This window comes from Amphiura filiformis, chromosome 19, assembly GCF_039555335.1.
Source record: "Amphiura filiformis chromosome 19, Afil_fr2py, whole genome shotgun sequence".
Classification (NCBI taxonomy): Eukaryota; Metazoa; Echinodermata; class Ophiuroidea; order Amphilepidida; family Amphiuridae; genus Amphiura; species Amphiura filiformis.
In genome coordinates this window covers 36,960,089-36,975,000 of record NC_092646.1, presented here as the reverse complement: position 1 = coordinate 36,975,000, position 14,912 = coordinate 36,960,089, and the positions used below count along the sequence as shown (strand labels likewise).

General features: G+C 37.2%; 1 protein-coding gene across 1 annotated transcript in view; it reads right to left on the bottom strand.

Moving 5' to 3' along the window:
- Window positions 1-12,168, bottom strand: part of LOC140140544 (DNA polymerase zeta catalytic subunit-like) — a 116,415-nt gene extending 104,247 nt beyond the window's left edge. Inside the window, 2 exon segments of the mRNA XM_072162303.1 lie at window positions 1,398-1,557; window positions 12,067-12,168. Coding sequence (XP_072018404.1) covers window positions 1,398-1,536 — 139 coding nt within the window. The 5' untranslated portion in view covers window positions 1,537-1,557; window positions 12,067-12,168.
- Window positions 12,169-14,912: the final 2,744 nt, after the last annotated feature.

The window sequence follows — 14,912 nt, the reverse complement described above, 5'->3', positions numbered from 1 at the left end:
AATTCCCACCACTTTTTTCTGCCAAGATGTTTCAAAAATGCCAATATTTCAATGCTATCTTGAGTAGTAAGCTTACCAATTGCACACATGGTCGATAATAGCGTCAGAAAACTGGAAGTGAACCAGAAGTCAGTGATTCTAGTTCATAGTTCGTCATTTCAGCTTGAGATTTAAGCTTACCTAATGATTTTAACAGGAATTATCATTCTAAAAATGACCTCTAATAATACTAGCAGGCTATGTAAGCACATCTATGACAATGACAAAGTACCAAAATCTGAATTTTTTGATGATTTTTACGTTCGTCCGGATGAGCAAATCACTGAATGGGCCTTTAAAAATGGGATCAGTAGGTTTGTGAAATGTGATGAAGTATGACTTAAAAACAAGAAGGTTCTCAAACCACAAGTTATGCCTGCATTCGCAATTAAAATCAAGGGCGGTTCTCAAAGCTGGACCCTGGGGCTTTCGCTGTTTGTATTTTTGTAAAAAATATTTAAATATTTAAAAGCCCATACAACCTCTACCCCGCCACTAACTGCACCATACCCCTGCCAATAAATATATAAACCACTGATCAAATAATATTTTGATCATATGGCAAGTAGCAGGCACAGTGTTCAACTCGAAACGTTCACATTCAAATCCTGCAAGGTAGAATACTGAATTGGATTTAATTACAGATTCTAAATAGAAGAAAAACTAAAGCAATAATTAATTTTGCATCTTCCTTTTAGCCCCCCAAAAAAAACAAGGTTTCTGGACCAAAATTGCTTTTGCGAGAAACACACATTGGTCCATCAAGTACCAAAATCTACCTTTATTTTGGGCTAAAATAGTCTGAAATTGAAAAATGTTCACATCCTTCCGTACAAAAAAATCCAAGTAAAATCGGTACAAAATATGCTCATCCCCCTAAATTTCAATGTTTCAGCTGCCACTCGATACAATACCGAGTGGAAAGATAGCAATTGATTTTTTTATTTGAGTCCCTAGCTGTTCAATAGAAGCAACAGGGATTAAAATGTACAACTTTATCCAGCTTTGAAAAAATACCTCAGAATTTTTCTCTGATTCCAACCTTCAAGTAATTTAGGGTCAAATTCAAGTAATTTAGGGTCTCTAACTTTATTTTTTCAAACAATTTTTTTGAAAAAATGCAATTGCACCCAAAAAAACGCAATTGCGCCTGCAAATACCACAATCACATTTTCCTCTGGTGCTTTAATTACGGTAATATAGATCTGACAATGGTCTGAGTAGATCAAAGGAAAAAATAAATATGGGTATCCCCGAAATTCTTGTGAAATCCCAGAAATTAATTTGTTCTGAAGATTCAAAATAACAATCTAAATAAGTTCCACCCAAAGTCAGAAATTACTGCATAATTTACTTACCTGCAGGTGTTGATCCAAAAATACGGATAACAGGCACTTGTTTGACCTCTGACCTACGGAAATCCGAAAAGGTTGCGTCCAACTCCTTGATTGGAGGCGCAACGTAGTGGTTGGCCGTGACAATCCGAACAGAAAACATGGTTGGCGATCATGCTCTGAGCTGTGTGGTGTAAAAGAAAACAAACTTGATATGAATAAATATTGATAGTGGGATGCTGGAATACTCTATTTTATAATGATTTCAAAATGGATACAAATTCAATGCATTTTCAAATCATAATGAGTGGCATTATAGAGCGAACCGGCAAAACTGCTCAGCCCTATGGCACTTTCTATACAATCGGAACACGGAAGTAAATCGGGACTAAATTTAGCAGCTGCCGTGATCACTGGTACGCGCCGTTCAATTTGCAAACTGAGTGATCGGAGCCTGACCAACACAGTGAATTTAAAACCGTGACAGCGACTCTCACCCAGTACTAGTCAAATTTTATTGTATTTAATTAATTTGAAGGTTAGTTTTGTGGGGTTCATTATCGAACCCCAACGGTTTTAGATTGTAAATTTATATTATTTATTAACATAGGCCTAGTTGTTTGTGATATTTTAAGCGTTTAAAAATATCAAAATAATCCCATACAATTACACGGCCGACAAAGAAAATTTACTGAATTTAGAGAATGCATTGCGCTCACCACTTGGAATGATCCTAGCATTTACCTTTAGGTCCAGGGACACTCCAAACCGAAAACATTTAACCTTAACAAAAAAATCTATAAAAAAATGTTCTTGTTTTTTTTGTTGCAATTTCGGGTACCCGATTACCCGCCCGAAAAATGTGTCTGGTACCCGGTACCAAATTACCCTAAAATCCCTGCCTTACTAAGTTATACTTAAAAACTTTTTTTCTTGACCATTTCACCCTCAAGGAAAATCAGTGATAGGGTCGTCAATAGACCCCACTGCCCAAACATATTTAATAGCCAGCACCCCACTCATTTTTAGGCAGATTAATTCCAATTTAACAGGCCTGATTGTGGTCCTGAAAAAAAAAAATCTGTTTTTGTTTAAGTTGGCGACCGTAGTATCGCCAACGCTCCGCTGGGGTCCAGGGGGTTAAGGGGGCGAAGCCCCCCCGAAGCTCCTGGGTTTTAGCCATATCAGAGGGTAAAAATTGGGTTTCTGAGGCATATAATTGTATGGGTTTTTTCTAAAATTGTTTTTCATTTTTAATGCATGCAACCCCTAAAAAGTTTATAATTAACACTTTCTTAATTTCCCCACTCCAGAAATGTAAAAAAAAAAAAATTTATTTTGTTTTTTTTAGTAGAAAAAAAATCGGAAAACCGATTTAAATTGGGGAATAATCAGGCCTGATTTAAAAAGACGGTATTAAAATGCTCGAGAGATCATCCTGCATCAGGGATACGGGAAGAGGTCTGATTTTAGAAGCAGGAGGAAAACTGGAGCACTCAAAGAAAAACCTGCAAGGACGAGCCCGGATCGGAAACCAAACGCCCATACGTGTGGCAACAAGGGGAATTGAACCCAGGCCAGGCCGCAGCAGTGAGAAGACAACTACACTAAGTTCACTAAACCCGTACTCCAAGATTTTGTTTCCACCAAAACTCACGGTGGCTGGCTATGCCAAGGAGTAATTGGATAATTTGTGATGCAGATGAATATAGAAGGTGAAGCGCTGACCTTCACATGCTTACCAGTGGTGTAGTGTGGGTCATCACATTTGGGGGGGCACCGGGTCTGATTGGGGGCACAAGCTGTTTTTTTCGCCATTTTCCTATGGGATTTTTAAAATTTCAGTTCGATTGGGGTGGGGCACATGCACCCCGTGCCCATGACGCTACGCCACTAATGCTTACCTCAACTGTTTGGGTATCAACACATAGGCTTTTTGGGTCCAATATCGATTATACATGTCAAGATCAATCACATTAATTTTGAAGTATACCAGAATTCAGAATTGGGCAGGGCAGGTCTGCATTTAAACTCCAATATTTTTATCTCCATTTGATAAACTAAATACATGTACATGATACACCACTAAAAAAGGAAAAAAAAACATTTTAATTCATTTTACCAGCAACTAAAATCTCTTGCAAGCTGCTATAGCACATACTGTGTTAACTGGAAAACCAATTCCCCTGCATTGACCCTTGACCTTGTTGACTATAGGCCTACTCCCAAAATTCTAACAAACCAGGGGTTCATGAACAAGTCATTGCACTAGGAACACATGCAATACTACATGTACAAGATATTTTTAAGGTACAGAACCCCAGTATATTATTTTCATAGGAGTGAGCTATATGGGGGTCAAATTTAGTTTTGTTCTCCTTTTTTTTTTGTATTCCATTTGGCCCATTCTCAACATGAAATGACAGGGCGCTTTTTAAGATTTTGCGCAAGTTTGCGTCCAATTTTTATTTTGAGGTTAGTAGCGCTAAAGATATTAACATCAAGACCGACCGACTTAATACTGAAATTTGAGTATTCTATCATGTTTAGGGGGTGAATTCTCGAAATGGTCTGCCAAAAACGCTTGTCCTTTGGCCATGCCAAAAATCTTTGCCCCCTTTCGACGTGCTAAAAAAAACCTTTGCCCCCCTTTTGACGTGCAAAAATCTTTGCCCCCCCCTCTTACACATGCAAGATTTTGGGGAACCCAAATTTAAAACCTGAAATTGTCTTATCATATAATGCGAGCGTAGCGAGTAGGAAATTTTGCATTTGAATGTGTTCCTAACGTTTTCCTACGCCTTTTTAGGGCGTAATATAGAAACGGTACCCAAAATATCTGTGCCAAAAATTGCTTGCCCCCCCTTTCGACCTGCCAAAATCGCTGACCCCCTTTTGACCTGCCAAAAAATGCTTGCCCCTCCCTTTTAGCCTGCCAAAAATCCCCCCTATAATTCACCCCGGTACACATAATTATTGCACATGTATTTTCAATGCTCCTATTCAGGTATGCATTGGGGTCAACACACTTTTCTCCCAAATGTAAGCATAATCGTAGACGTTCTAGGAGCTGTTGCAAACAAACCATTGTTAAGTAAAAGCCTGAAATTCCTTGAGCAGGTCAACCACAATGTTATATATGTCAACTTAATAACAAAGAATGATCAACAACTTGCGCAAAATCTTGAAAAGCGCCCCCTCTGTCAATTTTGACCTTAAATGTCAATTTTCACGAAACCACAACATCCAATTTTCATGGAACTTTCAAGAATGGATATTTTGACTTCATTTACATAATATTTAGACACCAAAATCATATTAAGGCCGTACTACACCCATATATTGGTTTGATTGGTCTAAAAAAATATTTTTTCATTTATAGCTAGGCGATATATGCACGGATCATGTGAAATAAAAATAATTATGAAACAACGTCGTAAAAGTGTCCTATTTCACCCATTTGTCTTAAAGTTGATTGGTTGGTAGGGACGCTTATATCCACTTTTTACGCTGTGACAGGCGGCGAGGAAGCGCAACCGGACGTGACGTCGAGGCTGGCGAAGATACACTGACAGCCCCATTCAAAATACACGGTTAGCAATTACAAATAGAAAATTATCATACTTGCAGTAGGGTACTTTGTCGCACTCCCGACGGTTTTAGAGTAAGATAATTTTGCTTTGACACCACATAACAAATTTAGAATTGTTTGTGACGATTTCATGATTATGTGTTAATCTAATGGTGACCTCAAAATTGGCGATATCGCTTCCATCACCGCCTGGTATGTGATGTCAATCTCCATAGGGATGGGCGATACCAATTGTCGATCTAGAGCAGTCAGGGGGTGGGGGCGTAATTTTTAGAAAAAATAAAATAAAATTTAAAAAAATGGTCATGGAGCGCTTATGCGACGAGGAGATTGTCTGAGGAGGATGTTCCCCCCTCAGAAGTAAGAAACTTGTGCAAAATGAAGATCTAATTGAAGCGATTTGGTGGACAATTTTGGCACTATTACTAGTGTAAAATTTTAGGTTTGGCGGCCTAAAATTTGTGAAATGTGCGGTTCATGAAGCCTTTCTTGGACAAGTTTCCCTATTGTCGTGAGGGCCTATAAATCGGCGAAAGAAGAAGCGAAAATGGCCACTTGTATATCGATTACGCATGGGGAGTGTAAAATGAAGAAAATTGAAGTGTTTTGGTGGACCATTTTGGTACAAGTGCATGTGTAAAAGTTTAGTTTGAAAAAGCCACAAATTTGTTAAATGATAGTCCATGAAACCTTCCTTGGACAAGTTTTCCCTGTAAGCCTATACCCTTATAAATTATTGTGTTAACATAGGGCTTAAATTGGCAAATGTTGGAAGAAGAGCGAAAATGATCATATGTTTATCCACTACGCAAGGGGAGTCTGAGGGGGTGTTCCCCCTGAGAAGTTTGAAAAATTTGCAAAATGAAGGTCGAATTGAAGCCATTCGGTGCATTGTTTTTACACTACTATTTGAATCAATTGCATTTTAACAGAAAAAGGGCCCGAACTCAATTTGCAAAACTTGAGATTGGCAATTACTAAAGCATGCATAAATAGATGAAGTCGGTATGGAGTCCGTCTTAATACTGACATTGGTGGCAAAATGTGAGGGGCCCTGCATATCGGCGGACCCGCAGTAATTTTCACATGACCCGCCTTCAAGCAATGCCTTTTTTAGAAAATAATCGCAGGCCTATTATAGGACCTACTTCCAATCGTCCCGACTGTGCGGTTATTTACACATGGGCCTACTCAATTATGTGCAATTTAGTTTCTCTCCTCCTTTCCTCCATTTTCTCTTCTCTTTTTCTCCTTTCTTCCCCTTCTCTTCTCTTTATTTTTGGGGGGTGGGTCCGTCAGCCACCGTGAATCCGCGCCTTAATTGAGTCAATGTGTATGTTGGGACCGGGAGGGGGGAGGGGGGTACTGAGGCGAGGCCTACCACATTTAATAACGAACTTACTTACTCTTTGTGGGATTTCGAATCGCAACACAGGTAATAATAAAACCAGTAGCAAACTTCACTTAAACCAACAAGATAGGCCTACAACAACTTTACAACTTTCTTTTTAATTAATGAAACAAAGCTTATTTTTGACTCAGAGTTTAAATTTAAGATGCTAGCCAAAGTCAATAACTTTGCACATTCTTCGGGTTCCTTTGTTTCCACTCTTGTTAAAAGAAGACATAAAACCTGATGATCAGCTGACTCTTTCTGTTGACAATTTAAGTTTAAAACATTATTAACAAAATTATTTGTTTTCAATTTTCTAATATTTTTTCAATACGCTCCATTAAATAATTCTTTAGGCCTATTCTGTCATGTCTGTAAAGTACGGTATCGTGACGCGTGCATCGGTATCAGAGAATCCGCGATATCGAGTACCGCTCAACCTTAGTCAAAGGTCAAAACCAATTATAAAAATATGGCGTCATGTAATTTAAATCCGGCTTCGCTTGTCTTCGAAGCGAGCAGTGATTTTCACGGATTTTACAAGCTTTTACACATCATTTTCTCAAAACAGAAGGAATACACACCCGCTACAGGTAAGTGACGAAACCGTTACTACACATGAAGTTTTAGGGTGTGTCCAACACTTTAATTTTGAGGTTTTACCATTGTGAACATACCGATTCACATTATAAATCGTATTTTGTAAGCTTTCTATTTTCTCAGAAAACTGAGCAAAAATTCACCTAATACTGAAAATTGACTGTTTTGACTGTTCTTTAATTTCAACCTTATCAAACCTGAAACAAATGTGCTGCCTTGCGAACACAAATTTTGCATATCATTGTCAACTGGAAGGGGGAAAATAAGTTTAATTTCATTGATAACATAAAATTGATGCATATTTGTGTTTTCAAAGCTGTGCATAATTAATGCATTTCCAAAATAAAAAATATTTTGGTACTATTAGGGTCTGCCATTGATGATAAATAAGTGTGGGTAGGTCGATTCACGCTAGCAGTTATGAAATTGCAAATATGATCAAAATTGTGATGGGGTCATCATGTACCTCTCTTTGGCTTGTACAATTAAAAGCATGTAAGCTACATTATTATCAATACCACCAATAGAACGAGAAGATTTGCCCCTTCATTATGCATACCACTTTGACCAATTTTTTTTCTCATTTCTTCACAAAATGCAAAAACCCACAAAAAATGTGATGGGTGTAGTACCCCCTTAAGGCGATATAATACCCCGATTTTCATCAGTACCCCTCTTCTTTTTTTTCTTGCAAATTTATTAAGTACATATATATGTTTATCACCTCATGTCCTGAACTTATAAAATATATCTACATATAAAGTGAATTTCACCAATTTTAGTAAGTCATTTTAGCCCTATATATTTTTTGTTTACTGTAACCTAGTAACTCAGATCTGTGTTTCATAACAAACCATAATTTATTCTTTTGAAAATGTTCAAGTAGGGTACATGAATAGAATACATTAAATCCTTTGTTATACTCTCTATAGAAAATCTATAGTGGTGCATGCAAAATACCTACCATGATATAACACTGAATAAATTAGATAAACACGTATACAATGGATGCATAGTCATTAGTTGTTAGGAGAAGAAAAGGCTATTAGGTCACCGTATGTCAGGTTATAGGTCAATTGGTTCAGGTCAAATTTAAGCATCAATTTTGAATACACATGTGAGAGTCTGTGATATCATATGAGGCATAATTTTGATATTCTGTCTTTAACTGGATATATATCGAGAAGTGCATGGTGGATATACTAATATACCTTGGGATGTAAATGGTGAGTACAATTTAGAATGCCTAGTTGAGACGGATTTCACAAATAAATATAAAATAGTTACCAAAATCACAAAACTTAAGCTTACGGAAAACTACCCAATATGGTTGTATAGGTGACAAGAAATACAATTTTTTTCATCATTGCTGTAGTATGGTTGTTGTAACCTGTTACCTATGGCTTAATTAAGTTTCAGTGCAATAATGTCGCAAGTTAAAAATGCAAAATATAGCTCAACATTGAAAATAGAAGCATTTTAACCAGTTCCTTTTTGATAGTTGTGGAGCACCAAGTTCATGAAGTCATAAAAGAAATCAGGAACCACTTATTCCCATTTTACATATCAACTTTATTTCCCTAATGTGTTAGCAACACATATCCAAAATTTTAACGAAATCCGTTGATAGTAAGCTTTCCAAAATGAAGTGAATTTAAATCATCAGTGATGTACCTCCTTTTGGCTTCTATCTGTAAAAGCATGTAAGCTACATTGATACCGATACCACCAATAAAACGAGAAGATTTGCCCCTTCATTTTGCATACCACTTTGTCCAATTTTTTTTTGTAATTTCTTCACAAAATGCAAAAAATGCAAAAAAAATCAATGGGTGTAGTACCCCTTAAAATACCAAAATATATATTAATCTGAAGGATTTTGCACCATACACTTGTTTCACTAGATAAAGTATGGTGACGTTTAAGGGCGCTGCACACTTTTTTGTTCAGTCTATATATCCAAACATTTTGTCATTTCATGTTGAGATAGGTCAAGTTGAATAGAAAAAACTTAACAAAACAACCAAAGCATTTTTGACCTCCATAAAGCTCACTCCAAATAAATATAGGGGGCCTAATATTATCATATCAAAATGATATGAATCAGGGGTAGCACTAGGCTGCATTTTGGGGTCCCGGACTTACCATTTGAAATACAGTTTGGACAGGCCCTATTTTTAAATTTTCTTTAAGTCCAGCCTGGGTCCCTGCAGACCCCAGTTTTTCAATCAAGCATTACCACAGACATACTATTTTGTGCAACTCTGACTCACCAAACTCTACTACGGACCCCCTACTTTTTAATTTTCTGCATGTTCGGGGGTCCCTGCGGACTCTGGAGTGTTTTGTTCTAGCGCTACCCCTGATATGAATAAAGGTGAAAATAATTCAAACTAAATTTTCCTGCCCATCTTCGGGTTGATGATTTTCCACCAGTCTGGCACTTTTGACCTTGCCCGTGCAAAAGACGGGTGGATGGCTCTCTAGCTAACACCATGGTTGGCATCTCTGTTAACCTAAATTCTTAAAAATTAGCAAACTTTGCTCTGAAGATACAGATCATCAAAATAAATTTTGTTAACATTAAACTTCACAAAGAATTATTTTAATACGTTTGAAAATTGGTGACGACTGAATGAGAAGTACCAGGTAGCTATAGTTCCACACTCTATCTTCTAAACTAGTAGATTGTATCGTTGTGGCGTGGATACACCTTCAGTAAGACTGCCTGAAACGATACCTGCGAATGAAGTGTTTCTAGATGATTTCAAGAACACCACTGCGCATGCGTAAGACCTCGTCCCTTTTTTTTCCCAGGTTGGTGAGGTGACTTTTTCATTTTTCATTTTTCATTATTTCATCAGATTTCATTATTGACCTATTGTGCATGTTGATTTAAAGCCACACTCATACATGTTATTTATAAACATGTTTTTATATGGGTAGGGACTAGAAAAGTTAGAAAAGAGCCTGGTTTTGGTTCCAAGTTATAATTATAAATTTATATGTTTTACAAACAAAAATACATTGTATATGTTTCCAATTGCTAAAACTGGTGAAAACCCTGATACTTTGAAAATAATGAATTATTTTGGCATTTTTGAAAATTTGACGCGGTGTTTTGGTGTCCAAAAAGTGACGCCATGGGGACGATAAACTCGAATCGACTTTCACTCGCCTTTATCGAAAATTTTGTTTGATAAACGTCAACAAAAGGTAAATTTTCTCACGAGCAGAACACACATGGGCAAAATGGTTTCATACTTTCATGTCGCTTGCCGCTGATTGGCATGACGCATGAGCAGTGCAGCTAAAAGGACATGAACAATTAAGGCTTATGATTGGCTGATACGTCATCGCATGTGTATAAAATTAGTCTCAGACCAGACTGTATGTGGCTATCACAGGTTTGTTAGGATCGAGTCGACGATCGTCAGACCGACACAATCTGGTTCTGTAGGAGACCATCATCATGACGCCCATGTGAGTACGGAAGAAATATTCATTAACGGGACTGAAGCAATGTGGCCATTTCTATGTTTGTACCTGGCAAGTACCGGGCATTCTTTGACATGGAGACTGCTACAAATTCGTCCAAAGGTAAGCAATTTTTAACAACAACTAAACTGTTTCGGAGTTGAGGTGCGCTAAAAGTAGACCATTTCGCAGGCTGTATTTAATGTACATGTAACGATTTGAACAGAATAAAAACAACCATTACTTTTCACTTGCAACATGTGCGAGAGATATACGTGGGAAATACAACCAATACAAGATACAACAGAACAGGCTTTTCCGTACAGTGAACAATAAACAAGAAATTGAATCCAATGTTAACATAGGCCTATATCTGCACAAGCGACTGATAGCCTATCTTAAATCCACTCTCATCCAACTAATCAAAACTGTAAACTACAATTTAATCGAAAAAAATCAAAAGAAGAAATACTAAATATTGCTTTATTCAATGATGCTTACCGATCGCCTTGATAGTGTATTTCCGATCATTTTGCAACGTGGTTGAAAAATATTTCCAAGACGCGAGTATCGCCATTAGCATGGCCCGGTAACCTGGATAAAATTTAACGCAATCGATCGTCCAATCCTAGTTCACCTGAGTGATCACATGGTTTGCCGAATGAAGCCGAATTATGCCGAATGAACGGTAGGCCTATCGGTGTCGGAACAAGGATTGTTACTTGTAAACAAATCGTTTCGCCGGCACGTTTCAAGAAATTAAATTTACGATCTTTTGATAATTAGTTATTAGGGATCGTTTTATTTTAACCTCTGGCATGAGAGATTGAGAATGTGGGTTAAACTTAAAGATAAGCCACTCTGTGTTTGTCATTTTGCAACTGAAATAGGCTTCTCATAAAGCTTAAATTTGCGGGCCATTATGCTGGCCATCCATGTATTTGAAACATGTCGGATATACCAAGCACCCTCACTACGTTCGGGTCTGTGAGGGTGCTTGACCAGGCATATGCGAGAGAGACTACGTACCGTATTGCATGCGTGAGCCACACTTAGCGTGGATAGATTTCTCGATCAAACTACAGGAAGTATTTCTTGGCCGAAGGCGCGTGTATGCTTTCTTCTGCATGTCTGTACCGTGCTGACTATGTCAGGCGCATACGTGTGTTTATCGCAGACATGACAGAGCCACGCGTTCATCAGTGTTCGACGTTCCAGTTGAGTTTGGCCAAGAAATACTTCACCTGTAGAATTTACCTGTAACATGTAGCTGATTGATTGTGATCAAGAGATATTATTAATTGTGAGAGGAATTTAATCTTTTATTTATAATACCGATTCAACCTTTGACCCTCATGCAGCACCGGTACAAAATTAATACCCTGGGCCTGGGACAGCCTGGGTCATCTGCATGCTATCATAGCTTATCATATTCATAAGAATTATGGCCACGTTGAAACACATTAATACACCATCGTGCATGCATGACGATTTAATTTACGCATCGTACACCGACATTTTCGCTCGTTGACACTGCATACAAATACACCAATTACTCTGAAACAGTTTCATATACCTGAATACATACTCTAACTATTGTGCAAAATCATTTTTAAGTGCATTATACCTACGAATTTCAGACACCAATTAAATTCTGCCGACCTGTATGTCTGCATGTACTTCGCATCATTTTCAGCGCTTGTTGATCTTCTAAAAAAAATCAATCAACATCAATCGCACCCCTCGCATGGCGTAAAAAGAGCCGCGATGAATATGCTTTTAGTGTCCAACTGAACTGTGATTTCTAACTAGGAGTTTATACCAGTCTTTTAGGTGTTTCTAAATTTGAAAAACTGAATCCTAATTATGAGAATAAAGAGTAGTTATGAGATTTAGTTAGCCTCAGATTCTAAAAAAAGTGCATTTATGTTTGTTTAAACATATTACTTATCCCTTTACTTTCATTTTGCAATATTTTAATCAGCAATTATGACTTTCTTACTAAATAGGGATGTTATCTCTACTTCCTGGTTTAATGGGTTTTAAAGAGGGCGACAGAGGAAAATCCCGGGAGGAAAACTAAAAATTCCTTTAAAAAAACGGAGCAACAAACACGCAGAAAAAATTCAAGCTATTCACCCCGGGGGGGGGTTCTTCGAAAAATTTTGTACGGGGGTGTGCCACGCAGACTTTCGGATGCTGACTTTCTCTATACCTACTTTTTGCTGTTTTTGCTACCCATCAGTATACCAATTTTCAAGAAAAAGCACCCAAAAAGCACCAAAATTTGCCATAATTGGGCGCTTTAATGGCATTTTTGCCCAAATGCGCCCAATTGGGCGCATTGGTATCCACTGAAAACCCACCCATCGATATACCAAAATCGCTGAAAAGGTACCCCAAAACCGTGGCACATCCCCGTATACCTTCAACCAGGAAGACCCCCCCGGTATTCACCAACTCTTTGGCCAAGAACAAATGAAGAGTTTGGCAAATAAAAAAGGAAATTTTTTTTTTGGATCCAAAAGGATCTAAAAGGCACCATTTTTAAACCTTCCATTGGAGAATTTTAGGGCACAAATGATACCGGTATTGAAAATAGTTAGAAAATAAGCTGGAGTTACAAACATAATCCATTCCAATCGTCATTTAAACTTTAAAATGAAAACATGGGCCAGAAAATGTGACACAAACACAAGGCAGCTATTGAACTTAATGCCTTTTGGAAACAAACTTCAAATGATATTGAGACAAATTAAAAAGTAACCATATGAATCCATGCATGATAACCGTGATGAATGTGACTTTCAGTAGGAATTTGGTATGTGACTTTAGGCAAAAATCAGAGCAAAATCTTTAAAGAAACAGCTACGGTACCAAGTTAATAGCATAAATTATGGTGTTAAACTGCCAAACTCACCATTTGTCACCTGTAAAATTTTCCAGGGGGAAGGAGAGAAAAAGAGGGAAGAAAAAAGGGGAAGAGAGACGAGTAAAAAGGGAAAGAAAGGGGGAAGAAGACAAAGGGGAAGGGAGAAGAAAAAAGGAAAAAAGAAAGAAGAGGAATTGGAAGAAAGAAGAGAAAAGAGAAAATGAAAGAAAAAGAGGGAAGAAGAGAAAGGGGAAAGAAGAATAGCAAAAAGAGGGAAGAAAAAGGGAAAGGGGAAAAAGAAACTGAAGAGAGGGAGAAGAGGAAAAAAGTAAATGAGAAAGGGAAAGAGAGAAGAGAAACAGAAAGAGGAAGGACTAGGGAGAGAAGAAGGAATAGGGAGAGAAAAAGAAAGAAAACTGAGTATAGGGAAGAATAGAAAATGACAATGCCTGTGGCTTTTTGTGGCTGAAAAGCAAATCGTGGGTTTTGGAGGGTTTTCACCAATGATGTATATTCAGATGAATTTAATAAACATTATATAGTAGGCCTATATAGTAATTTGTTGGTATAGTTATGTTAATAATGCCCAAATGCTCCAATATATGAATAATGATGTATTGCTGTAAAATATGTTCTTTTAATGTAATAATATCATATATGTGTCAAATTTGCCCCTACCGGGCCCTTATGTGTCCCACTTTAATACCCCAAAGTGTTGGGGGTAAGTGGGACAGTTGAGTCATTACATGATTGGCCCCGCCATTGTATACTGAATTGGAGTATCACCCCAAAACTTAACTAACACCAGACATTATATGATTATACTTGATTATAAAAACATTAGTCCAATCTTTATTCACTTACAGTTTTATATCCAACGATATCCTTAAAGACCCATTCAGTGATCCCAGCGAAAGTGTAAACAAGAAATGTCTTTAAAAAGACAACACCATGGATGAAATTCATGTTTCATAAGTACGGTACTTGGAATGCTAGTAATTTTTTGTGTGTAGCACATGCATAACTAACCGGGTTGGAAATGTTGTTACCACGAATACCACCAATGACATACTATAAGCTAAATTGAAAAATGTTTGTTAAATAGGTCTACATTTAATTTATACTTAATTTATACTTATACAATAGGCCTACTTAATAATAATTAAACCAATTAGTAAAAAAAATATTAACATGTTATATATATTTGAAGTCAGTCAACCGTGTTCCATTTACCTCAAGTGGATCTGTTGTGGGGTAAATGGAACACCAAACTAATTAATTAGCTAATTAGCATATTAATCAGACGGCTTGAGGAAGCATCCAGGATAGGATGTGAAACGTCGCCAGTCAATAAATAGTAGGGCCTAAGTCCAGTTGACTAGATTTTAATTTAAATCAACTTGATAGCATATTAATTTGCATAATTTCATCATTAAAATCTGCTATTTTATTGTTTAAAACAAATTTATGTTATTGTAGATAACAAACATAGGCCTATTGCCAATATTGTAAGACAACTCTCAGCACAACATTCCAATATTTAGGAATCAATCCCCTTAAATTAGTAATGTTCCCTGAACCGTAGCACCACTTCATGGTCAGCAT